This window comes from Mustela erminea, chromosome 6, assembly GCF_009829155.1.
Source record: "Mustela erminea isolate mMusErm1 chromosome 6, mMusErm1.Pri, whole genome shotgun sequence".
In the NCBI taxonomy this organism is placed as follows: Eukaryota; Metazoa; Chordata; class Mammalia; order Carnivora; family Mustelidae; genus Mustela; species Mustela erminea.
In genome coordinates this window covers 70,065,656-70,093,163 of record NC_045619.1, presented here as the reverse complement: position 1 = coordinate 70,093,163, position 27,508 = coordinate 70,065,656, and the positions used below count along the sequence as shown (strand labels likewise).

General features: G+C 34.0%; 1 protein-coding gene across 15 annotated transcripts in view; it reads right to left on the bottom strand.

The window, feature by feature from the left end:
• The window catches only part of SOX5 (SRY-box transcription factor 5), a 985,042-nt gene that overhangs the window by 387,847 nt on the left and 569,687 nt on the right, over positions 1-27,508 (bottom strand). For 3 of the 15 annotated variants that reach the window (XM_032349909.1, XM_032349910.1, XM_032349911.1), the window contains exon 1: positions 12,849-12,946. The exons of 9 other annotated variants lie outside the window; for them this stretch is intronic. In XM_032349909.1, the coding sequence (XP_032205800.1) occupies positions 12,849-12,886 (38 nt within the window). In that variant the 5' untranslated portion in view covers positions 12,887-12,946. Of the gene's footprint in view, positions 1-7,425; positions 7,665-12,848; positions 13,041-14,173; positions 14,501-27,508 lie in introns of those variants that run through there. 3 more of the 15 variants (XM_032349924.1, XM_032349921.1, XM_032349927.1) reach the window with 3 other exon arrangements.

Below are 27,508 nucleotides of genomic sequence, written 5' to 3'. Positions count from 1 at the left end.
ATACAACTTCACCTTCTTACAGAAGGAAGCTAAAAAGGGAAGATGGTTAATAAAAAACTTAACTCTTTCTGATTCATTACTACCCTACTGAGCTGTAACTACTAGAATCCAGATAGAGATTGAAGTTTTAATTTTCCTCCCTCCATGGAAAGGAATAAAACAGTGCCATCCAATAGAAATAAAATGTGAGCGAGCCACAAATAAGAGCCATGCATGTAATTTGAAATTTTCCAGTTGCCATGTTAAAAAAGTGAAAAGAAACAGGTGAAAATAACTTTAACAACATATTTTATTTAACTCTGTATAGCAAAATGCTGTTATTTCAATATATAATCAATATTTCTTCAACATGTAATCAATACTAAAAAAATATCTTAGCAAGATGTTTTGCATCCTTTCTTTCAGACTAAGTCTTCAAAATCCACTGTTTTTTATATTTACAGCAAATCTTAGTTGAAACTAGCCACATTTCGAGTGCCTAAGTGAAATGTGGCTAGGAGCTACCATATTGGAAAGCACAACTATAAAAGGATTCTGAGAGCTTTTCTTTATACTGTTTCCCTAAATTATATACTTCTTCCTCAAAAACTAAAAAAGCAATATATCTTTGCCAATTGATACAACCTAGACAAATGAACATTCTAAAAGCTTAATTTTCCTGATATTTAAAATGCAAAATCTACTTCAGCTAAGGAAAATAACATAGGTCAAATGACTTGGTCAAAATATATTTTTGGCTTATCATGTGCTAAGTCACAGTCTATAATAGCTCCTACCAACTACTCCATAAATTTAAAAGCTTCTAATATTTAATACCTGCCAATATTCTTTTATTGAGGATTTCTCCCATACTTTTAAGGTAAATGAAATGGGTCAAATAATTAGATTTTGCCTATAATTTACTATCTATAGCATGATTTTCCGTTACTGAACTAGTGATGAAACAGCATTGGTCTGATTTAATACTATAAATTCAGAACAAATGGGAAAGCATTAAATTCAGAAGTGCTTCTGGACCATTAACTTCCATGCTGATTTGACATGCACCATAGTATTCAGGCAACAGACTCAGGAATATAACCTATTCCTAAAGCAAACAGTATTTTATCTCATAACCATCTGGGGTTCTCGTCCTAAGGGCGACTTGTGTAGAGTTGTCTGGTATATTTTAATATCCTGAGGTGTGGAACTAAGACCTACTTTATTAGCGAAACCCATTTTGCTCGGAAAAGAAGACTGACATAGAAGAGATTATAGAGGGAACAAAATTTTGGCTGAGGCCCTTGTTTTCATTATTTAGCTAAAGAAAATCATGGGTTATATATGCTTTCAAAACCCTATGGTTTTTCTAAGGTACCAATAAAAGTGATACCATTCATAACATGGACAGTGGTCTCTTTCATATATTGCCTATAGTCGCAAACTTAAGTGCCAAGCAGATGGTTGAAATCTGTTTTGTGTAAAACGTGTGCTTTTTTTTTCCCCCAACTGTGTTCTTTGTATTCATATTCAGCCTAGGTTTTAGCCATCAAAACACTGGCACTATGTCGATCATTAGCAGCATTTTAGACAACTGGCAACTAAGGTATTCACTGTTCTCCACAAAATGTTCAGCTAATATTTCCCAGATGTATAATTAAGGCAAAAGATCATCTTCTTAAATTGGTATCAGCACTTTGGATGGCTTCTGGCTTCCAACAGATGATATCAGTGGAAAACAATTTTATATCAAAAATCAAGTTTCTGTTTCTTGGATGTTTTTGTTTGCTTGTTATACAGTTGCCCATAAAAAGAAATCTATAAATTTTCCCAAGCTTCACCCAGAATATAAGAAATAGGTAGCTAATGCAAAACTCCTCATGCTGCTTTCACCATGAAAATCTATGATGCACTCCATTGGTATAGATAACTTTCTTCAAGTTTAGTATTTTCCTATTTTCAAAATATTTGTACAAACAATGCTTTACAAAGCAAGTGACCCTTTTTATCTTAATAAAAAATTCTTTTTTGTCCAGTATTTTTATATAAAATGATTCATTTTTATGACAATATACAAATAAATGAGTTTTAATTTGCATAGTTTAAAATATAGGAATATGTTAGATCAGGAAATGCATTATTTTAATTCTTGATACTGACACTTGCAAAAATAGCTTTTAGTGTATCATATTTCTTATATATTAAAGGGGAAGAGAAGTAGTTTTAGGATATTTCATTACTAGCAGTAAGCAGAGGAAGCTATGCTATGTTGCTGCTACAGAGATACAATTTACCTGGGATCAATAATCATAAATGCATTTAAGATAATTATAGTTGTAGCTACAACAAAATTTTAAAAATAAGTCAATGAATTTCTTATAGACATTATTTCATATGCTAACATGTATGTTATCAAAAATAATTTTTTTCAAAGTCTGAATTCAGTGGCTTGCATTCAGAGATAATCCAAATATTTTTATAAATTTTCATAAGTTTAAAATGACTCATAAGAATTAGGGGATAAATAATTTTATACTCATTTTAAAGCCCATTTTATAGAAGCATGGCTGAAACCCAAAGAATTTAAATGACTTATACATTACAAAGTTTTAATTCTTGATTTAGGAACTGTAGGAACATATGCCAACTTTGTATATCACTAAATGCTATATTATAAAATATATTAGCAGTAAGTTGCTCAACTGGATGATTTCCAGATTTTCTTTCTTATTTAACAGTAGGATATTTGCACATTTCCCTTTGGTCCTAGTTCTAAATGTAGTTCTGGTGCAGCAAGGTCCTTTTCTGTTTGTTTTGTTTTGTTTACAACCTTTATTTCTGTACCAAGAGAATAAGAGAATAAAACCCATTCTTTATTCTTAAATTAAAGTAGCAGGAATAGAAATTTTAAAAATTCTGTATCTGAATTATTAAGCAAATAATGAATTTTAACTAATAGCCAATTCCTATGTTATCCTAAATGTGTGAATCTATATTTAAAACTTACATCTAATCTGTACAAGGACTTTGTCATACCATAGCCATATTTTCAAAGTACATATAATACAGATAGTCCTTGGATACGGAGTCACAGATTATGTTGCTGATGGTATAACTACACTTTTTTTTTTTTCCAAACACTGTGTTAAAAAAAAAAAAAAGCAAGCAATCTGCCGAATGTAACATATTAACAATATGTGAAGCTTGCCCTTTCAGATAATATAGCTTTTTAAGTGCATCTTTCATTGTTTATTCCTCTACTTCTTGCTTTAGGGTTTAACATTTATTTTCCTAAAATTGCCAGCCACCAACTATTGCATATAAGGTTGGTTGACATGATCCTAATAATTGACTAATTTATTTTGGGAACCACCTAAAATCTTTCTTTGGGCTACCTGTTTATAGTCTTAATTAATCTTACCACTTTCCTACCCAGTGTTTTATTTATTCATATAAAGATATATACTATCCATAGCCCCAGGGTTGTCCTGATGCTCTACTTTCTAGCCTTTTCTTTTTTTTTTCTTTTATCTTATTCTTATAAATACGTCAAGCTCTTTGACCTAAAATGTCACTCTCATGCTTTTCATATTGCCCCATAGTTCCCTTTTCAATAGTCCATATATAATTTATTTTTCATGGTATTCATAATAGTTGAGGATAGCGATCTGAGGCACCTGAGAGTTTCAACCACATAAAACATGAATCCTCTCTTTTGAACCATCGGCTTCAAACTAGTTCATAGCAAATTTGAGAACTTAATCCTGAATAAGAATTAGAGCTAGTTCTTAGATTTAAAACTCCTAAAATATACTATGACTATTTGTTCCTGCACAATACCACTCAACAGACAGGTAAACTGAGAAATGATTCCCCCATGGAAGGGCTGGGAATATAAAATACTCTGGCTCTCAACAGTTGCATAAATGTAAGAATTCTGACCACTAGAGTAAGGAGCTAGGGATCTTTCAAATGGAGTCCAAGGTAATAAAATTTCAAAGGTCAAAGACTTTAGAAATTACCCAGCATATCTTCACATTTTACAGATGCATCCCCTAAGACACAAAACAACTTCTCAGTCTATAGGGGAGAACTAGAACTTGAGATGTTATACCCAGCTAATAATCCTCTCCATATATTTTACTTAGGGAAAAAAAAAATCAGTGAGGATACTGACAAATATAAATGCTTACCAAAAAGAGAGGAAATTTTTCTATGTCTTAGGAGAAATATACTCAAAGTCCACAAAATATTTTCATTTGTTATGTATGCCTTAGGCCTCTAACACTCAACTTCCTCATCTCTATCCAAAATCTCAAATATTCCCCAATATTATTCAAGCATATCTTGAGCTACCAAACTTTTTGAATTCAAATTGTTCCTTCAATATGCATGACAATACTACCTTCAGATTTCTCAAGCTGGAATACTATTATATATATTCTTCACAGAAGTCTTAGAGACTCCCAATTATCTTTTAGTTTACTTATAAAAGTCTATATATTCTATTCCTTCACTTTGATTCTTTAAATTGCTATCAGGACCTTTTGGATATGCTTTCTTTCTCTAAAATAATGCTTTTAAATCATTAAATATTCCTAAATTGTTTTTAGGTCAAATTAGATCCATTTTATTTTTCCAGTAATGTTAATTTTTTTTAGAAAAAATTACACCACCATATTTATATCCCATAATCCTTAGTGCTCTAAAAACAATAACTTCTCCTTATTTCCCATATTCTAGCTATGCTTAGGGCTAGAGGGAAATAGAAGTTCTTGCCTCAGAAATAGCATTCATTGTTATCTTTGTTTTTCTACTCCTAGGTGTTGTTTGATTAATGGTACTTGGAATATTACATAAAAGTTTTCTTCACATCCTGCTGATATTATGGGAGAGATGACAATCTGAATCTGATATTATATATTCAATTATCACCCATTCAAGGTCCAAACTGAATTAATAAATGAATCAGAAATTGCATAGTTTGATCACCAACTCATTCCTTTCTCTACTAAATAATATGAACACTATATATTATTCTAACAAATCTTCAACATAGATCTCTTATAGGTGCAGATGAAAAAGAAGCAAAGAAATAGCACTGTTAATGTTGTGTGACATATTCCTGCAAACTCTTTTCAAACATATGATGAAACTCAATAGCAAATAAGGGGGGGGTGGTGAAACAAAGAGACATCAGGAAAAGAGTAAAAATAAAGTCTTTGGACTTTGTAAATTATTGCCCAACAAACTCTGGGCCCAGGTAAATAACCCAAAGAAATAATTGTAGGCAAACAAGTTAGACCTTAACTTCATAATTGGAATAAAATGTTTTAGAACTTTTTCAAGCAGCCTATAGTAACTGTGAGTGAGAAAGTACAGCATAATACAGCATTATTTTTCTCATTTTGTGTTCTCATGTGAAGGCTATTTCTCATTTTCAGTGTTTGTGCTTCTTTTTCATTACAATGTTCTCTTATTAGATAAATACAAAATTTTTGAAAATGACAATTCAACAGATCATACGTGAAAGTTCTACAACCAGTTTCCAAACTACCACCTTGGTATCTTGATCCTAATTAATACAAAAACAAAACAAAATCAGTACTAAAGTAAATCACTGACTACATATTGAAATAAATTTTGATTAAAAATGTACCAACCAAACACTTTTTGGGCTTATGTTTTCTTTTACTCCTAGATTAAAAAAATATATCAACAAGCCAAGCAGGTTAACCCTTTCCCTTCTTTTCTCAGTAGTGTTCCTGAAGCCCTTAAGGAGAGAACACTCATTTATAAAATTGCAGCTCAGCCTCCTAACTGATCTCTCTTAAACCGCCAGTATAGAAACCTTATAAAAGGTCCTAAGTGTGTTTTTTTTTTTGGGGGGGGCTCCACAGTGAATTTCATTTCTTCATATTACACCTATTCTCAGTCCATCTGATTCTATGGTTTCAATGTGACAGAAATGACTGGGATAGGTAGGGGAGAGGCACATGAGCATAGAACATAATCAAACTCTATGCATCTCCACAATGAGAAATATTAAAAACAAAGCTACTAATACATTTTTAAGAAAGATCATATTTTCTGTTTCTCAACATTTTCTTTTCTAAAAAACACATTCTTTCAAAGATGTGAAGAGCAGAAATAGAACACTGTTACATATGAAAGTTTCAATGGATTTGCTGCCAGCAGCTTTTCTTTATAGTGTTCCTCTTACCTACAGTATGTGTTGGCACTGGCAGGTAGCCCTAATTCGTTAGTAGCCAAATTATTTTTGTCCCTGAAGTACGAGAAATCTCCATAGCACATGAATGAGACATGGTTTACTAGTTTACACACATTTTTATAACTCCAAGAAACCAAAACTCATTCACAAATGCTTTCATTTCAGCAAAGAGAAGGGCTACAGAATACCAGAGATACCTACTTGGAATTCCTGGTCCCCATTCGCCATGTGAAAATGAAGAGGGGGGAAAAAAATCTTTTTAGCTTTACCAAAAACTACTTTGGTCCTTAATGCAAGAAAAACAAACAGCTTTCTGTTCACCACACTTCACATTTCAATAAAGTAAAAATATTTCAGTATAAGACATTAAGAAAAAAAATGTCATTTAGTAATAAACCTAAATGTCTCCAGATAAAAATTCATCATGCCAGCAGAGCAGGTTTAGATAATGTGGTTCACAACAACTAGCATCTTCATACTGCGTGATCCCCAGCCAGATACATACTGCTACACCATCTTCACTAAGTTATAAAGAAAATAGGAAGAAACAATAAGCAACACTTAGAAATAAACATACAAGACAAGTGATGATTCAGCCATTGGGGGGGAAGAGGCTAAAAAACAAAACAAAACAAAAACCCCCAAAACAACAACAACAACAACAAAAAACCCTGAATTCCAAGGCGAGACAAAAGTAAATGTATTAACATCAAAGACCAAGTAACTGAAATGTTACTTAGATAAAAGAAAGAGAGATTTAAAATACAATGAGACGAGTTCAGGTTTGAATTGATTAAAGGTTCAACACTGACTTCAAATGCCTATGAACATCTACAAGCTTTTGTTTTTAATTTTCCTTCTGTCATGTTTTATGGGTAAAAGTCCTTAAACTACCTTGTAATAGATTAATTACTTTCAAGCTGGGTGACAAAAGGGCATAATGACCGGAAAATGATACAAAAGAAACAGAAAAAGCATGTTAACAAGTTTATCAACAAACCTGGGTAATTCTCATGAAGTACAGATTAAGGTTCAGTGGTTCCAAACTGGCAGCATTCAAGTTGGGTTCATATTTGGGTTTTTTGTTTTGTTTGTTTTTTTAAACCACCTGTCCTAAAACGACATTGTTTATGCTAATTATCTTTGTTTATGCCACAATTCTGTTTGTTTACCACATTCTTTTAAAATACCATATCCCTATAAACAGTTCTCACCAGAATTCTTCTAAATCTTGTTTCGGTCTGGTCCTTCTCGGCAGCCCACTGAGCCGAATGCAGCTCTACAATGAAGGCGCAAGAGCTGGGAACAACTTTGAGTCTCTGACTCCTCAGGCTGGCAAAGGCAGGGAATACTGCTGAGGTTTTACTCTCAGCCTCCAAGGGAAAAGGATACTGAATGTGTAGAAATGCAACACCCCCCTATTGGACAAGCAGAACCATACGCCACAGGATCTCCAGAGGAGATGTATGAACTCTCAACTAGTAAGTGAGGAGAAGAACAGATAGTGCGAAAGGAAAGGGAACGCAGTTTCCAAACTGCAGGAGAAAACACAGAAATCAGAACGAATAAAAGGTCTTCTCCTGAACCATTATCAGCTCCTAGTTAAAATGAAAGAATATGAAGCATGCTCTTAAAGGGTCCCAAATAAACACTATTCACTGAAGCTAAATACTAACAGCCCTTCATTTTTTTCTTCTCTAGCAATATCATTTGGTCACGCATTCAAGTTTTAAATTTAATAGAAATGACGATGCTATCAATCAATGAAAAGGAAAGGACAGAATGAATGACGTAAGGAAGAATTTTCTGTGTTTTAGTCCATTTCTTGCTCAACAGAATTTTCCCATTAAAAGGACGATGTTTCATATTTTGGTTAAATCTTTGAACATCTTTTTATCTGACTGCTATCATCTGAGTCAGACACCTGACATTAAACTGTATGGGAGTTAGTACAAGAGAGATATCCAGATTGGTTTATTTCCCATGCTGTTAGTTAACTTCATGGAACTTATAAATGAATAACAAATTATGGGAGAAAACAAAAATCCATCTTTTATGCTTATTTTTTTAACCTCTAAAAAGGAGAGAGATGTTCATTCTACATAATACACATCTGCGTTATACATACACTCATTAGGTGTTTGCAGAATTGATAGTGGAAAGAACAGACAATAAAGATCAGACTTTATCCAGGAATGTAATTTTGCTTTTTAAATGCATTATGAATATAATCCACTTGAAACAGCTTCCAATTCTATGGAGGAATCATGTGCTAAAGCATTAGAGTTGGTCTTATTATTTGCCTCTCAGGTATGATGCACACACAGATTTCAGTTAAAAGCTCCCTAAGAACAGGTAAATACGTTATCCTGTTATCAAGCGCTTATTATATTTGAGAAACATAAGAAAACACATCAACATGTGAAGTAATCATAATATTCACACATTTCTCCTATCTGTCAACCTGCTAAGCATTGAGCAGTACACAGTGCCACCTGACATTTAACCCTTAATTGTTCTTCGTAATCAGGCAGGTCTCCTGTTAAGTCCTTGGGACAGGACTCAACTATGAGGGAAGTCTAGCGTGTCTAGTTCTTCAGGCAAGTTGTATTCTAAACTAATATCTTGGCCAAATTAGCTTGCAAATTATTGAGATAGTAATTAAAATCTATAGTCAGTAGTAGGCACCTTTTACTCTACAAAGTAGAGGAGATAAAGTAGATAAAAATAAATAAAATGAGCAAAGGCATATATCAAGACGTCCTAAAAATACAATATCAAACTTAGAGGTTTTACAGTTGTGATAAGGTGACAGATGTGAAAAGATAACTTTTCTTTGATTCACACCTGGAGGTTACCTGCTAACTTGAATGTACTTATCACTCATGAAGTTTCTAACTATGCTGAATAAATCTGTCTGGGTAATAAATATTTTATCATTATGGCCAAACTTTAGTACCGCTAATATCAGAGACAGTCTTACAGCCCACTAAAAGTTATTTTTCATGGTAATTATACAAATTAGTTTTTCACAGTACCTGATTTACCTGATTTATATTTGTCTCTTCAGAAAAAAACAAAAAACAAAAAACGAAAACAAAAAACCACCACTTAAAATTTTCCTAATGTCAAGAAAACGTATTTCTTAAGCCAGTGTGACCACAGATAAATTTGAGGGGAATATAAAGTAAGTAAGTTAGATTTTTATTGCAGAAGGTTTTATTCCTATGGTGTTCCTTTCAACATGTAGAATAGACAGGCTGTTGTCTGCACCCGTTTTGAGAGAAGCAAAGAGGTGATACTATAAGCTTAATTTTCTTCATCTCACTACCTTCGATCCCAACTTTTTTTTCTAGACATTATCAGACTGTCTTCCTAAGCAATCATCTTATACTTGCTTTTTAATTAAATCTCTAACATAAGCAATTGAAAATTCTAACAAGTAACTTAGTCATAAAATGAATACACTATAATCAGATAGGATAAATACAAACATAAAGGAAATAAATTGAAAATTTATTTGATACTATTAATAGTATCAAAAATTCCTTTTTGTTCACTAAACACAAGCTAATATTGATATGTAAGGCAAGTGTTTTAAATATTTTCATTCTAGGAATATGAAAAAAAATGGATGGTATTCTGAAAGGAAAAACCTTATGTCTAAATTTTTTATTATCTATTACACTGTCTTCTTTTAAAAATTTTAGGAAAGTTCAAGTGTTCTTCCTCATGATGCTATTACTAACATTTAGACCATGTTGCCAGTTATGTTTCCCCTAAATAGTATGATGTAAAAGACTCTGCTTACAAATAATGTCTTAGAACACACTTTGCCTATACACCTCCCACTGAGAATTATATTTTTCATTAATCATAATCAGTTATGACAGCGATGCTTAAAAATAAAAATAGAAGATTTCTACTTCTTTACTTTTTACAATCACTGTTCAATTTGCTCTACCCCCTCATCATTTTTTTAACAGTGAAACTGTTACTACTTCTGAATTATTTAACAAGTGCTTATTAGTCTGACAGTATTGACCATGTTCATTTCTAGGGCCGATAATACAGACATAACAAATCTAAATCCAAATTTTGATCCTGGTAAGTTTTCAATATTCCTTAAAGTTCAAAGTCGTCTACAGGTTGGAAAGAATAAAAGAAGACGAACAAGACTACACCAATGAAGTCAGAAAAAAAATCACATAAAACTTCCAAAATACACGAACCCCAAGCTACCTATTTATATCCACCACAGCAAACTTCTTTATTTTATAAAGAGATGTAGAAGTCTTCTTTACAGATTTATGACTAAGTTTGAGTGAACAACTCATCTATGGCAGATGAGCAAACAGAATAAAAATTAACACTCAATGGAAATGACCTACTTATTCAACGAAAGTTGCAATACTTGAAAAGACAAAAAAAAAAAAAAAGCTCACTATATATGATAGTGCAGTAACAGCACACATACCTCCTTTGGAGAATATAAATATTCAATATTTAATCTGCAAAATACTCTATGTGGGTGACTATAGATACACTCAGTCGTACAAATTCAATGTAAACAAATAGTAATGAATTACGAGATTTTTGTCTGTATTACCAATTACAGCCACAGGGGAAATTATTAGGAAATTTTATACTGTATGACATTTAAAAAATGATTTAGCTATTAATATTTCCAAATATGCTGTCTATATTAATAACTCTATTGATTATCACTTTCTTATTTAATTAGCCAGCAAGAGAAGCATGACTTTGGGTGACCAAAAAGAAAAAAAAAAAAAAAAAGGCAAAATTCTCACCAGAAGGTAAAAAAAAAATGTTAAGAGATTTGAGCATCAGAATAGAAAGGGGAAAAGTTTAGTTTAAAAGAGATAATTGAAAAAATACAAATAAGGTTCACAGCAGGAAAGCTTGCCTATATAGAGAAATAGGTTACAGCCTGTTAATATGTAACTACCTTTTTATAAGAACAGTCTGTTAACAGGCTTACAAATCAAGCTCAGAGTTTTATTCTCAAAAAAGTATAGAGTTGAAGATAATCATGTGCTACTTGGTACAGGCTAGAAAAGTTACTGTGGTATATTAACAAACTGCAACATTAAGAATTAGCATGTCCCAATATAAATAACTTCAATATCTACATATGAAATAGGCTATATTTCCAAACAAAAGCTAACTGTTCCAAAGAGTTAACATATAGAACTTTGAAAAAATTAATTCAAGACTGTTAAGAAAGCTCAGTCATTCACCGGAATTATCTTGTGAAGATGTACCCTAATTCAAAAAAAGAGAGAGCGAGAGGAAGAGAAGAAACGAAAGAAAGAAGACAGTATTGATAAAGTATACATGTTGGGTATTTTACTTTCTTCCTTGATCTGATGCTGGCTTCTCTAATATGTGACCACATCCAAGCATTATTTTCTTCTCAATACCCTTCTTCTCTTCCATTGCTTCACTTCTAGAATGTTTTAATCTTTGTCCTTTCTTTTTTCGTCTTTTCATATCAAATTCAGCCGTCTGAGCGATGAACAGCTTGACTTAGCATATTTTTAACCAGCTGGTCTAGCACCTAGCTGCATTGCATAGTCAGAGACAACAAATGTTTATACAGAAGGTAGCTTTCATGAAAATGAAAAAAAGCCTGGGTATCATGCATCCTGGCTTTTTTTAGCTTTTTTTTTTAATTCACCATACAGAATACAAAGTTTGAATTCTTTTTAATGGCAAACAAAATTCTATTTATAGTTCCAAAAAATGAACTTATGCTGGGATAAGAACTCAAATTTAAAAACTGCAATGTGTACTTATAGGAACACGAAGAGGGCTAAAATTCTTTCAAAACCCTGTTTTACTTGCAACAACATCAAATGGAAGGATATTGCACATATTCCTTTAAATAGGAACTACTTAATTACAAATACACTTATTCCCATCCTGGCCAAAGGGAGAAATGTAAGTAAATCAAAATCGGTTATAGACAAACAGCACAAAAAGTAGCTACTAAAACTTAGAAAGGGAGCATCCCCATTTCCCCTTTCTTGACATTTCAAGAGTAATATACTAATACATTGCTATGATGTTAAATTTTCTTTTATTTTTTTTAAATCGACTCTCTTCTATCAACAAAAGATCATGTGCTTTAGTAAGCAGCCTCCAAAGTTTTACGGAAGGATCAAATAGGAACTTATAGCCTCCGTTTTAACCACCACTGAAACCTTCTGTCACCCCAGAAATTACAAGACAGAGATATTGAAAATGGTAACACTCTGCACAAAAGCATTTTAAAAAGGTGAAGAGGGGAGAAAAATATCAATGAAGGAAGAAAGTAAGAGAGTGAATGAGAAAGAGAAAACCAGCGAGTGGAAGGGAGAGAGATGCTTAATGTTCATTTAATTTCCTGTGATAGGACACAACCTAAAAACATTAGCAGAAATCTCGGAGACTTTGCCAATCAGTTCAATTTGGTCCGGGCAATCACAACAAAAATCAGCTAACAAGATTGCAGAAGCACTAGCTAAAAGCTTTTCTAACAAACACGTTTTAGGGAAGCATCTTCCAATTGATTCAGAGATGACTGTAAAATGAGAGTTGTACTTCAATATATTAGGGGGGAAACTGTACTCACCTTTCAAACTCCTGAGGTAAATCAGGGTCAGTAAGCATGCTGGAAAAGCACAATTTCCCTTTGTCACAGCAGCCACCTATGATCGTCTCCAACTGAACCTGTCAAGTGAGTCCAAACCTTCTAAACCAATTGATTTTCTCTCTCTCTTCTCTTCTCTCTCTCTCACTCCCTCTCTCCTTCCCTCCCTCTCTCCCTCTCTCAATCTCTCTCTCTCTCTCTCTCCCCTTCTCCCCCCCCCCCCACCCTCCTCTCCCTCTCCTAGGACTCCTTGACCAGTCTCTTAAAGGGGTAGCGCACTTCCAGCAGCGGGGTCTGGCTGCTCCCCCCTCCGCGGAGCCGCACGCTCCGGCTGCAAGGCACTAGACAACCTCAGGGTGCCTGTCCTTTCCTTTTAATTCTCTCTTCTAGACATCACCGAATGTGAGAAGTCAACTCATTTAACACGTCTCCCATACTCTCTCTCCTCTAAATAATAAAAGTCACACACGCACGCGCGCACGCACACACACACACACACACACAAACAGTCTGATTTTTTTAAAATGCATTTGCTGCTGATGAAAAGAGAAATCTGTATACTAAGAGAACCACGACTTAAACTGCATTTATTAACTAAGCAAAAAAAATTAAATGTTGGTAATATCATTTTTACACAAAGAATTGTTATTCCTTCTCAGCCCTTTCTAGGCTCTCTCCGTGCGCACACGGAAACACACACACACACACACACACACACTCACATACACACAACAATCAGGCATTGTTCTGAGGGAAGAAAAGCAACTTTGACAGATTGAAATATAGCAGAGGCCCCTTCAAGGAAACCTGTAAACAACTTGTCACTCACTCTGTCGGTCTCACTGTTAGCTCGTGCTTTCCACAAAGTGGTGCGAACGTCCTGGCAACCCGACCAAAGTTTCCTCAGCTCCAAACTCCATAAAACACGACGTGCGATGTGGAGGGGAACAGGTATCCACATGCCAAAATAACACGCACACGGAGGGAACAAAAACCCAAACCCAACCAAAAAATGAAAACAAAAAGATGGTCCTACCCAACTGTCCTGCTTGGGATGGCTGGGGAGGGCAGGGGTGGGAAGCGCTCCCCTAGCTGGGGATCTCTTTAATTTCCTCTGCCCAGGCAGCCACAGATAACAAGGTGGACAAACTATGGCTTTACAGATCCTAAGCTGGCTGGCAAGGCACAGCCTCCATAGCAGTTCCAATTATCTAGATAAAAATCTGGCAGGCGAGGAAGGTAATCAGGTAATGTACCTTTGACATGAAATGACAGAGGCACATACACACACAGAGAAAGACACTTACACAGACACGCACGCAGAGATGGTGGCTGCCCCGTGCACCGCAGCATCTGGTCAGGGAGTAAGCACACACTCACCGACACGAGATAGTGTGCATTCTTCACACACACACACACACACACACACACACACAGTCACTCACACACGCTCTCCACTCCTACTGGGAGGGTTCATTCTGCACAAAAGGCTACATTACAGAGCCCGCCCCAATAAGGGAAAGAGAGAAAAAAAAGCCTTCCATTGTTGAGAGGGCAGGTCAGTTGATTAGATTTTCTGTGGAGAATTCCACGAGGAAATTCCCTTCAAAGCCGAAGTGATTAACTGGGGGCTATTCTGGAAATGGAGCAGACAATGGCTCAATAGTCTGCACAGCCAATGTCCAGGCTGGCACTGAACTCACTTTAAAAAAAAAAAAAATAAAAGCCAGACTCCCTGTTCTTTTCCACACATTCCCCCCCAGCCCCCTCCACTCCTTCCAACTTCCCCTCCCAATTCCTTTTATTTTGCAGCTGGACAACATTAAGGGCCTTTAAAACCACAAGGGTTGACCCCATAGCAGTTTGATTAGGTCCCACTTTTTTTTTTCTGGCGACAGGCAGACAGTAAGTTTACTTTTTTAGACATACACAATGAGACACCTTACGCATATTCCAAACATCAAAACCAACCTTCTCATATTAATAAATGCATTCTTCATTGAAAGCTTATATATTTTTTGACAAAGTTGATAATAACTTAATAATGAGATCCATCATTCACAGGGCATCCTAAAAATAAACGTGTATGTACACAACAAAATCAATGTGGAATAAGATTTAAGCATGTCACTATGGAGTTAAGACACTAACAAAACACAGAATTATGACCCACCCTGAAAAAGCTGTTAACAAGGGATGTGGCAAAAATGACTTGATGCTGACATGATTTTCTTTTTCAGCAGTTGGGGAAGGGGGAAGGATATTACTCACTATTCTTCCTCGTCGTTAGCCTCAAATTATTATTTTTTTTTTATTACAGCAACAACCCATTCCTACTCAGAAAAAATAAGGAAATTGTTGCATTTATTTTAAATGTCTATTTTTTCAGTCCTAATGGGACCTACAGTCTAACTGGTAAAGTATACAAGAAATAATCTTTTATATTGTTAACAGTGGTTATGGGAATTAAGGAATGGTAGCTTCATGGTTGCACATACTTTAAAAAATAGTTTTTAAAAGATTTCCTAATTAGGGTATCTTGTTTCATCTTATATCAATAGAGAAAAATGAAGAAGGAGGAGGGTGAGTTACAAGGGGCACTGGGAGCTGAAGTCAGGAAGAGGAGGAGGCAGCAAGGAGAGCATACAGGGAGACATAAGAAGGAGACACAGTGGCAGCATAAAGATAGAAACAAAGATAATGGCCATAAGGCAGGATGCTGAGATCCGTATGGTCCCAGCTGCTGTCTTGCTACAGCTACTACCTCTGGTTGTTTCTCTGAAACTCTAATCCAGAAGGTCACCAGAGCAGGTAAGAAAGAGAGCAGGAGTTTTTGAGGCCAACTCTACTATAAAGGGAAGATGCTCATATCAGAATCTTCCTTGTCTTAGGTTTTATTTTCACAGACATTTGATATATGTATTTGTGAGTATACATATGTCGAATAAGCACAATGAGCATATAGGAAAATGTTAAATGGTTTGGAAGTTAGTTTACAGTCTCAACATGTTTCTATAAACATTCCTATAGCCATTCAAAACCAAATTATTTCTTGCACAATCATGCCTGCTAAACAAACTGAAACAGACGAGGAACTAGATGGAAAATTTGCCAAATATAATAACGATTATTCTAATAATGATACTTTGAATTAATGGAACTCCAAGCTCATAAGGAATTTTGTTCACATAGATTAGCTTATGGATCATCAGGCAGCAGCGAAAAGAGTGGGTTGGTATATCCTTCCTTCCCAGTGTTTAAACTTGGGCAAAAGGAATTTAAAGTCATATAGCTAATTTGTGCCCCGTTTGTTACTTAAAGCTAGATCTTATTTCAGTTGTGGCACCGTAATACAAAATAAAATAATAATCCAGAATTTATAGCTGAATGAACATCCCAAGATGGTACTTAATTTTAAGAGACCTAAAGGCTTTCAAATAATTGTTAGTAAAATTAAATTTGATATAATCTCATTGGCACTAAGTTAGTCCTGTGTTTGATGGCTGAATGAAATAAATATTTTTAAATGTATCTCTCTAGGCCTCAAATGTTTTCTTTCATTTGAATTCTATATTGCAAATGAGCAATTCTTTTTTTTTTTAAAGATTTTTTTTTTTTAATTTATCAGAGAGTCAGAGAGAGAGAGCGAGAGAGCGCGCGCACAGGTAGACAGAATGACAGGCAGAGGCAGAGGGAGAAGCAGGCTCCCTGCCGAGCAAGGAGCCCGATGTGGGACTCGATCCCAGGACGCTGGGATCATGACCTGAGCCAAAGGCAGCTGCTCAACCAACTGAGCCACCCAGGTGTCCCTGCAAATGAGCAATTCTGCAAGATTTTACAGAGTCAGGAAGAGAAAGCAGTTCCAAAATGTTCTTCTCATATCCTATTATTGGTAATCTTATTAAATGATTCAATTGATCCAATCAATCCAACATTTAATAGTAAATTATTATTATAAATCTCTTTTATATTAAACATTATAATATTTAAATATGTGTTCATGACTAGCACATGTTAGTCATGTGTGTTAAATAACATATGTGTTAAATAAAGCTATATTCTTTATCAGTTACCTGAAAGATGAGATATCCAGTCTGTTATATATCCAATATCTACTACATCAGAACTAACATGCCAATGTGATTTTGCTATATTATTATAAGTAGGTCTGCCGGTTTCATAATGTATGTAAAATAAAACACAGTTTACTTAAGCATTCAGTAAACATCTGTTAAATGCTAACCAATAAGTTAAGTACAACAGCTTTTCTTTAAGTTAATTTATTAATTATCCATTTATTTAAGTAATCTCTATACCCAATGTGGGGCTCGAACTCATGACCCCAAGATCAAGAGTAGCATGCTTTTCTGACTTTGCCAGCCAGGCACCCGTATTTAAGTCCTATAGCTTTTAAAGAAGTCAAGAAAAATTTGTAACAAATCTAATTACACACACACACACACACACACACACACACACACACAAAAAAAGACTAAAATTCAAATTGTTTCATATCCAAGCCCTCTAAAGTGAATATAGTAAGAAAAGTCCGAACCAAAATAAATAAGCGAAGGGACAAAAAACAATGATGATAACTGAACAATAATTAAATTGGTAGGAAATATAAAAATGTCTACAAACACAGATATACAAATATAAATACGTTTTCAGAGAAGAACAGAGTACAACTTACAATAGAAACTCCGCAAAACAATTTTTCATTTAATGAGTCTCTTTGACACTGCTGAAGCAGTATTATGGAAAATGGAATGAATCTGAAAAAGTGTGCTTTTGAGTTCATGTTGTTTCCATTGCAAATATAAAAAGGAGACTCACACAGGCTAAGGAAATATAAGATATGCTAGGGAAACTGCTGGAAACTTCTCAAAGAGAGTATCAGGAACTTTTAAGATCATAAACAAGTTATTTCCAAATTTAACCCTCTGTAGACATTGTTTCAAGTAACATTTTTAATATTTTTCTTCTCATTTTAAAAGTGTTTCATTCCTCTATTTTAAGATATAATTGTTAAATATCTTCTATTTTAACAATTGAAATTTCAGTATGTTGTCACAGGTATAGATTACACTTTAATATTTTACAAATGTCCCCATCATCAAGCTATAGCTTTCACATTTTATGGAATTTGAAAGGTTATTCTTGAGAAATAAAACTTTTAGTATTACAACTATAATAAATTTAAACCAAATCAGTGTCAGACAATAGCAACTTGACTTCACCTGACAAAAGAGGCTTTAAGAAAATATACACCTATTTTCCCCTTAATGTTATTTACTTTGTCACAAAAACATTGAAAAAGAATCCACCGTCTTAAAAAACAAAACAAAACAAAACAAAAAACCCTCTTCCAACCAATGTACATCTGTGAGTCATTCGCCAAATGCCTGATGAGCTGACGATGATCTATCCTGCATAGCTTAAAATGGACTTTAAGTAGACAAGAGTCTTGCCATTGGCCCTCTTCAGAAAAGCACCTTGGAAATTCAATAATTCATCTATTTAAAAATACCTAAAATTTCAATTTCCCATAACAATTTTTTTGCCAGGACCTGGGCATTTAATAAGAGCTTATAAATTCAAGGTTTCTGTACCCTCCTACTTTTTGTACTGCCAGTTGGTCATTTAGAACATGAATTTTCCTCAGATCACATTTTTGACCAACTAGTGTTCTTTAAATGTTCTTTTTCATTTTAAAAACTCTAGTCTCATACTTCTCTCAAAGATGATGGCATTCCCAGCAATAGTTCCCACTGTTTTATATCTTACTATTTATTTCCTTTAGAATAATTTTTTAAAAGATTTTATTTTCTTATTTGACATAGAGAGGGAGAGCACAAGTAGTCAGAGAGGCAGGCAGAGAGGGGGAAGCAGGCTCCCCACCAAGCAGAGAGCCCAATGCGGGGTTCGATCCCAAGACCCTGAGACCATGGCCTGAGCCGAAGGCAGAGGCTTAACCCACTGAGCCACCAGGTGCCCCTAGAATAATTTGAAGTAACTTAAAAATCATAAATTTTACCTCTTGAGAACTTTCTCCCATAACTGTGATGCATATAAAACAAATTATCTCATTTAATATTCAAAAAACTACATGAGCTCTATAGCTATGTTATCCCACCTGGAAATGAAGGAACCATGGCTAACAAACAAAGTTAATAACTTATCTGAGGTACCAAAACTAACAGGTGCAGAAATGGAGAAAACCAAACTTATAACCTCTTTCTTCTGAAGTTCTCTAAAGGCAACAAATGCTGATTTATCTCAATATAGCCTAATAGCAGTTAAATATTGAGTGCACAGGAAAGTGCTCATAGGTATGTTTTAATGTTAAGTGAATGTTCAAACTGGACAAAATTGGGTTGAGTAATGATTGCTCCGTCCTCACAAATAACTTGATATAAAAGATTGCCTTTTTTTTTAAGATTTTTATTTATTTGATAGACAGAGAGAGATCACAAGTAGGCAGAGAGGCAGGCAGAGGGGGGGGGGAAGCAGGCTCCCCGCTGAGCAGAGAGCCCGATGTGGGGCTCAATCCCAGGACCCTGAGATCATGACCCAAGCCGAAGGCAGAGGCCTAAACCACTGAGCCACCCAGGCGCCCCAAAAGATTGTGTTTTTATGACAATTAAAAATAGTAACTAATAGTACTCTTATCCCATTTAGGGTGATAATAAGCATCAAAATTAGTCTTAATAATATAACTTGGTTCTTTTAAAAGTAATTCCTAAGCATTCTCTTTCTTAATATGATTATAACTTTTGGAATCCCAGGGAAAATACAGGGACCTATTTTCCTGGTCCGCAAGTAATTACTTTGTAATGGAATTTCTGTCTTCTAGAAAGAATCATTTCAGGTAAAGTGCATCTATTAGAAAGATAAGAACAACTGAACTTATACCTTCATTTTTTTTTTATTAATTACACAATCACCTCTCCTTGTGATAAGTGGTGATGTCTACTGGTTGTCAGTTCATGAGGATGAGAAGGACATGAATCAGTCACTCTGGTGGTAAAAATCATGACTCCTATTGAGTAAGAAAAAATCCGTATAACCCATGAGAACAGAAGCCATTCACATGGAACCAGACTTTAAAAGAGTGCTTTTGACCATCAAACTTTTTGTACACTCTCTTAACCTGGAAAGAAATTCATGGAAGAGGCAGACACAAAGTGAGAAGTAGCCCCACAATATGGCTACAACATGGCTTAGGTTCTTACATAATAGACGATTTCTGCAAATTTTAGTACACATATTTCAGGGAAGGTTTTTTTATATGGATGTAAGTACTTCTTGATATTAACTGACCAAAGTAGGGAAAAAAAAAAAAAAGCTAAAACTGAGTAAAGTATAAAAACATTTGAACACTTAATTTCATTTTTAAGTTAGCTATATTTGTCTATCATCTATAGTCTACTTTTGATTGCATACTAAGTAAATGATAAATAAATTTTATTCATAGCTACATGAAAAGTTACCTATTAATGATGTTCAGTCTACTTACAACTAGAGCAGTCCAGGGGAAAAGATTATGGCTAAGCTGCAAGTTAGAAACATATGTTTCAAGTCAGCCTCTAGTTCCTCCTTAGTAGTGGCATGGTCTTATCTAAGTCTTCAACATCTCAGGAAAAAGGATTTTTAAGGTCCCTCTCAACTCTCAAATTCTGACTCTATAATCTCTCCTTTGATAAATCAATTTATAACTTAAAAATAAAATTTCTTACAGTTTTATCCCAATTATATCCCCTTTTTAAAAAAGTTTTGCAACTAGTTCTTGCAGTTTATTTTAATCCTTTAAAGTACAACTCTATATTCACACAACAATATAAGGATGATGAGGAAAATAAATCTATATTAATGAAAGTTAATTCCACTAAATTCGATGAAGTTAAAATCACCAGAAGAACTTAACTGGTTATAGAAAAAGTCCATGTTTTCAAAAGAACTAATTTTATAACAAAATCCATCTTTTTGTGGTTCTGAAAATTTGTTGTACTCGAATTTTCAAGTCACAATTTTCATTTTCCCCAATAAGTACAATTACGTGTATTAGCTTTACCTAATTCAGTGAGAGAATTAAAAGCAGTTTCTTACTACCTTGAACATGCCATACATGTGTGATAATAGTGACTCGCATGTATAGGGAAACAAGTGTAAGGGCTTCTGCCTTTATCCTGAATTTTACAACATCAAATGAGAAACTCAAAGATAAACTAAAAAGCTGAAATGTTAGAAATCCTAACAGGTAAATTGTGCACAAGAAAATCTAATTTTTAAAATAAATTTTGTGGACACTCTATAGAACTCCTGCCAAATAGACAGTTTCTCTTATTCATGTTAATATTAACAAAAATGACTTATTGCCATAATTTAGAAAATAATTCAGTCAGACTATAAACAGGATGAAAATGCAAGAAAACAGGTATTACCGAAAGAATGTATTCATTCAATTACTCAGTAAGTATATATAGAATCTTAAATTCATACTTTTACTGTAAATGATCTATACATATGTCAAGATTTCATTGTTTGTACCTCACATTTCATAAATTGGGGAGGGGGGGGATAAGTTGATATTTGTAAACTTCCCTGAAGCTGAAGAACTATTTAGGTATCAAATGGTATATTAGTATTTTAAGACACCTATTAATTAACCCTAAATAAATTATGGGTCTGTAATCAGAAACATTTATGTTAAAATCTTGTTTAAAGTCAAAGCACAGATTAAAAGACTATATAAGTATTTGTAACATATGCCAGTATCCTAAGAACATCTTGGGGAAAACATATATAAATATATATATATGAAGTATAAACATATATAATATATTTTTTTCTTGTATTTTCATCCTGTGTATAGTCTGACAGAATTATTTTCTAAATTATGGCAGTAAGTTATTTTTGCTGACAATAACATGTTCACAATAATGTGTGTGTGTGTATATATATGTATGTGTGTGTGTGTATGTATGTATATGTTTGTGTGTGTGTGTGTGTGTGTGTGTGTATATATATATATATATATATCACATGTCCTTCCTGGTTTAGGGGCCAAGCTTCAGATTTATTCAATCTTTATGAGTGGACCATTATTCTTAATCTTAATGAGCTAGTCAAGTTAACACTGTTCCAGTATTGTGTGTGTACCCTGAATTTTATTAGACTAGAAAAAAGAAAAAAATTAATATATATATTATAGGGTTTCTAATGAGCATCTTTTCTGTCCAGAGCACTCTAGTAAAAGGTGAGGACACAAAGACAATTGTTTGCCTCCAAGGAATTATAACCTGGTATAACATATGGACACTCTTGTCTGTTCCAAAGATATATATATATAGATATATATAGATATATATAGATATATATATATGTCTTCAGATATATAGATATCTCAAGTTTTTACAAACTAGAAATCTACTACTTTTACACAGATTAATTCATTTAATTTCCAAAACAAATCTAAAGTGTCTTACTTATTAATATCAGTTGCATGACATAGAAAAAGTAAGTGAAGAACAGGGAAAAAAATTAACTAGCTTCTGACACCTGGGTGGCTCGGTTGGTTAAGCATCCAACTTTTGATTTCAGCTCAGGTCATGATATCAGGGTTGTAAGATCAAGCTCCCTATCAGGGAGCCGTGCATGGAGTCTGCTTAAGAGTCTCTCCCTCCCTCTCCTCCTGCCACTCCCTGACCTCTAAAAATTTTTTTTTTAAATTAACTAGCTTCTGAATACACAGGTTGTCAGATGCGGAACCAGAATTTCAAACCAAGTGTCCCATTACAAATCTAGTGCCTATTACACTCTATAAGAGAGCTACTTTCAAAAGTTATATGCAATCCAAATTAAATGATAAAAGTATCAGTTAGTGGAACAAATAACATCCTGTGGGGAGTTTAAGTAACAAGTGATCTTAAAATATCATGACCATTTTTTGAACTTCAAGAATTTAGAATTAGTCTGTTAGAGTTAATAAAGTATAGATCAGAGAATCGGTTGAAAACCCCGGAAGCACTATATGAATTTAAAATTACAGGTTTTGGGGGGAGGCGTGCTGGGTGGCTCAGTCTTATAAGCAGCTGTCTTTGGCTCAGGTCATGATCCCACGGTACTGGGATCGAGTCTTGCATCTGGCTCCCCACTCCACAGAGGGCCTGCTTCTCCCTCTCCCTCTGCCTGCCACTGTGCCTACTTGTGCTCTCTATCTTTCTGTCAAATAAATAAATAAAATATTTTAAAAATAAAATAAAATTACAGTGGGGGAAAAAGTAATATGCAAAAATCAATAGCTTTCATATACATGACTAATACCCAGCTATTAAGAGATAATGAAGGGGAAAAAAGGACCTCATTAAGATTAGTAACACAAAAGATAAAATAGCTAAGAAATAAACTCGTTCACATGTAAGACTTACTTGCAGAAAGCTTTAACACATATTGAAAGACATACCATGTTCCTGGATAGGTAGCATCAGTATCATAGAAAATACCATTTCTTTCCAAATGAATGTATAAACTTAGTCAGTTCAAATTAAAATGGCAGCATATGTTTAAGGCACTAGATAAACTCCTTCAAAAATTAATGTGAAAACAGACATACAACAAACAAAACAAAGAGGACTAATTAGAATAACTCTTAAAAAGAACATAGGCTCAGATTACCAGAAATTAAAATATAATAAAAAGGCTCAATACATTTTAAATAGATGTATACTGAATGGATTTGAAGACTGAAGGAATAAAAAGGAAAGTACTGAAAAACAGTCCACAAACACAGAAGGGGATAATAAGTATATTTGATTTGGTAAATGATATAGGCAGCATTCAACAAATGCTCTATGATTACCTCAGGACTAATGCAAACAGAAATGGATAAAGATTCAAATATAAAGAATAAAAAAATATAAATCTAGCAGAGGGAGCACAAACAATCTCCAATATAATCATGGAGTAGAGAACTCTTACTAATAATGGATCAAAATTCAGAAGCTATAAATTTTTTTTAAAAAATAAATAAATCCAATCATATAAACATGAAAACATCTGAATGATAAAAGGCACCATAAAAAACTAAAAGACATGAGACAAGTTTGGAAAAAAATATATGCAACCCATATCAAAGGAAAGACCTAGTCTCCATAAAATGTGAAAAGGTCTTTGAAATTAGTAATAAAGATATCAGCAACCCAATAGTAAAAAGGCAAGTGATATCACTTGATCAAAGAAAACAGAAATGGTTCTTTTTTTTTTTAAGATTTTATTTATTTATTTGAGAGAGAATGAGTGAGAGAGAACATGAAAGAGAAGGTCAGAGGGAGAAGCAGACTCCCCAAGGAGCTGGGAGCCCGATGCAGGACTTGATCCTGGAAGTCCAGGATCATGACCTGAGCCAAAGGCAGCTGCTCAACCAGCTGAGCCACCCAGATGCCCCAGAAATGGTTCTTAAGGAAAAGAGAGATGTTCAGCATCCTTTAATACAAATACAATTTACAACAATGTGATAATCATTTTTTAAAACCTCTCAACATGGTGAAAAAATCAAACTTTGTTGAATATTTTATTCATTCCTTTGGTCAATGGAATATGAAACTTTCCATATGAAAGATTTATTTGGCTCAGCTACCTCAACTTGTTTCTGCCTTCCACCATGAAAATAGCATATCCCAGACCAGGGCTAATCACCTTTGCCTAAATCTTGCAATGAGAAGAGACATGGAGCCAAATGTACCCCAGCCCAGCCCAATCAAACGAACAGGCAGCTGACTCAGAGCAAACCCAGAGCCCTCATGTAACACAAGAAAAAAAAATTAATTTAATCTATGGACAGAGTGGGATTGTTTCTTACAGCAAAACTTACTACCACTTACAATTTGTATATGACTTATGGCAACAAACACTCTTGTATATCACTACTAGAAAAGTACATCAATATAACCTTTATGGATGGCAATTTGGAAATACCTATCACAATTACAAAGTAAATTCCACTTCTGAGAATTTATTGGAGATAAACTTTCACATGTACAGAATGTTATGTAGCCAAAGTTAGTCACTACAGAACAGCATGTAATAGCAGAGGACTGGTAACAACCCAAAGGTATATTAATTATGGACACAACACCACAATGGTATACTATACAGCTATTTTAAAAAAGACTGTATGCACTGATACAGAAAAGAACTTCAGTAAATTGTTGATATATATTAAGTGAAAAAGCAAGACGCATAACAGAAATGAACATAGTAAGCTACAAAATGTGAGAAAATAAGACATCAAATTTCTTTTTGCTTATATATTCATAAGCAAACAATAGAAGGACACATCAGAAAATGAAACAAAAATAATTATAATGGTGGGGTAATGGGAGGTGGGAACTTAACTGAGAGGACATAGGTGAGTTAAAACTTTCTGAGATATGATTTTCTATATTTTTATTATTTTTTTTCATTTTGAATGTGGATCCATTTCTTTTATAAAAACCTTAAATAAACATAAATCTAATTTTTTAATACACATCTAGTTGAACTAAAAACTCTCCAAGGTTTATCTATAAACTATACATATTTCTCAGATTCAGAAAGGCAGATGCTACACAAACATACCATCAGAGACCTATAATAATATATAATGTATTTGTTATTAAAAAGTATTTTACCTGCTAGAAAGAACTATATTCTCATTTTTAATTATAATCCTCAATTTAAAGATATTTTCATAGACCACAATTTTAGTTTTGGAAGTAAGTATTTCTTTAGCTGAAATTCAAAGATCCCAGTAAATCTATTCTTGGGGGTATATAATTTTTTTCTTTCAGAGAAGCTATCTAACTCATGTTTGGGAGATGACAGTCTTATTATAAGTCAAAAGTCCTTAATATGCAATACTTGCCTCTGTTATGGTCTCCTTACCCAGTCTTATTTCTCCCTACACACCATGAAATTCACTCTCCAACTACGTTGGACTGATAAAGTTGCTGGAAAGCAGCTTGCTATAGCTTCTCTTCAATGCATTTGTATAAAATATGCATTACTCCTGAACTATCTTCCACATTTCCTTACCCCAATTTATTGGGCCAATTCCTATTCATCCTTTAAGATTTGTGGAAGCATCAGATCCTACTGGAATCCTATCTTGATCCCTAACTTGTTATTCTTCTTGACACTCCCACAATACTCCCTAGAACATAAGTTCCCACCATTTCACTCTAAGCTCTGTAAAAATAGATATTCTGTCATGTGTATCCTGCAGAGCATTTCAAAGTTCTAGAGTATTCCCTGCACTCCCAACTGAAGAAAAACGTAGGAGACTTCAAAACCCTAAATTTGCATGTACTAGTATCACTAGTCATTGCATAATCTGTTTCCCAAGTTTGGGACATTCTCCCCCATCATCATCTTTACATCTGGGTTTAAATATTACTTCCTCAAAAAAGGCTTCCCTAGACCTGGACTGAAGTCTAGGAAACCACATGTGGTGGAGGGCCAAAGTCCATGGACATCAGTGGTGGTATTAACAGAAATTTGGAAGTTGGGATTTTTTGTAGGAAAAGTGATGTGACACTGAGTTTGACATAGAGATTTTTCAACCTAGAGGAGGAGCTATTACACTGAAGTAAAAATACAGGGAAAAGTACATTTTATTTCATAAGTATGAAAGACTGTTTTTTAAAGTAAGTAAAGAATTAATTAGAAAGAATGAAGTTTTAAGAAAAGACAAACATCATGATGCTTTTTTTTTTTTTTTTTTTTAAAGCCTTATTTAAAAAGCCACAGATTGGGGCCATTAGACAGTCATTGATGCGAGATGCTCTTAAGATACCAGGAGAATAGAGTTTATCTCTGGAAAAACTAAACCACAAACTCTATAGCCTTCCTTTACCCCTCTGTACACACACACACACACACACACACACACACACAGAGAGAAATATTTTATTCCCTTACACAAATAATACTACAAACAACATAGGGTCTCTATAGCAGGAATTGCATCAGAAAGTGAAAACTGTCAACTGAAACCATACTTTAGGAAAAATAGACAAGTGAGAAAAAAAATGTTGACATTAAAAAATGTCTATACACAAATGTCTAAAGTTTTTGAGAAAATATAATGGACTAGTCACTACTTTCATAGCATAATGGACTTCTTTATTAATTTCATAATGGCAATAATCCCTGTCAAATACAACTGCCATTCTAGTTTTCCACAAGTCCAGATGCTATTTTGGCAATTAGGCAATCACTGCCATTTTTATTGCATTTAAAGTGATCAAGTATGCAATTGCCCAGTTGTCCTTTTCTTCCAGTACAAAGATGTGAATCTTATTTTTGATTTAAAAATATTTCATTTATATCTCTTTGTTGACAAGTTTTTCCTGTAGTTTTACTTCTAGGTCCTGTAGAAATCATTAGTGACATCAAGCCAAGGGCTGAACCTCATAAGCAACCTGAACAGTTTGATTCACTGAAAAACCAACCCACAATTCACTAAAATAAAATGTAATAATGATCTTGTCCAATTAAAACTGTTAAATTAAATGGAGAGAATCTAATGATTTCCTCTTATCATTTTGATATTCTGGAAGAATGGCAGGGGAATAATAAATACCAACATGTATGTTAAACAT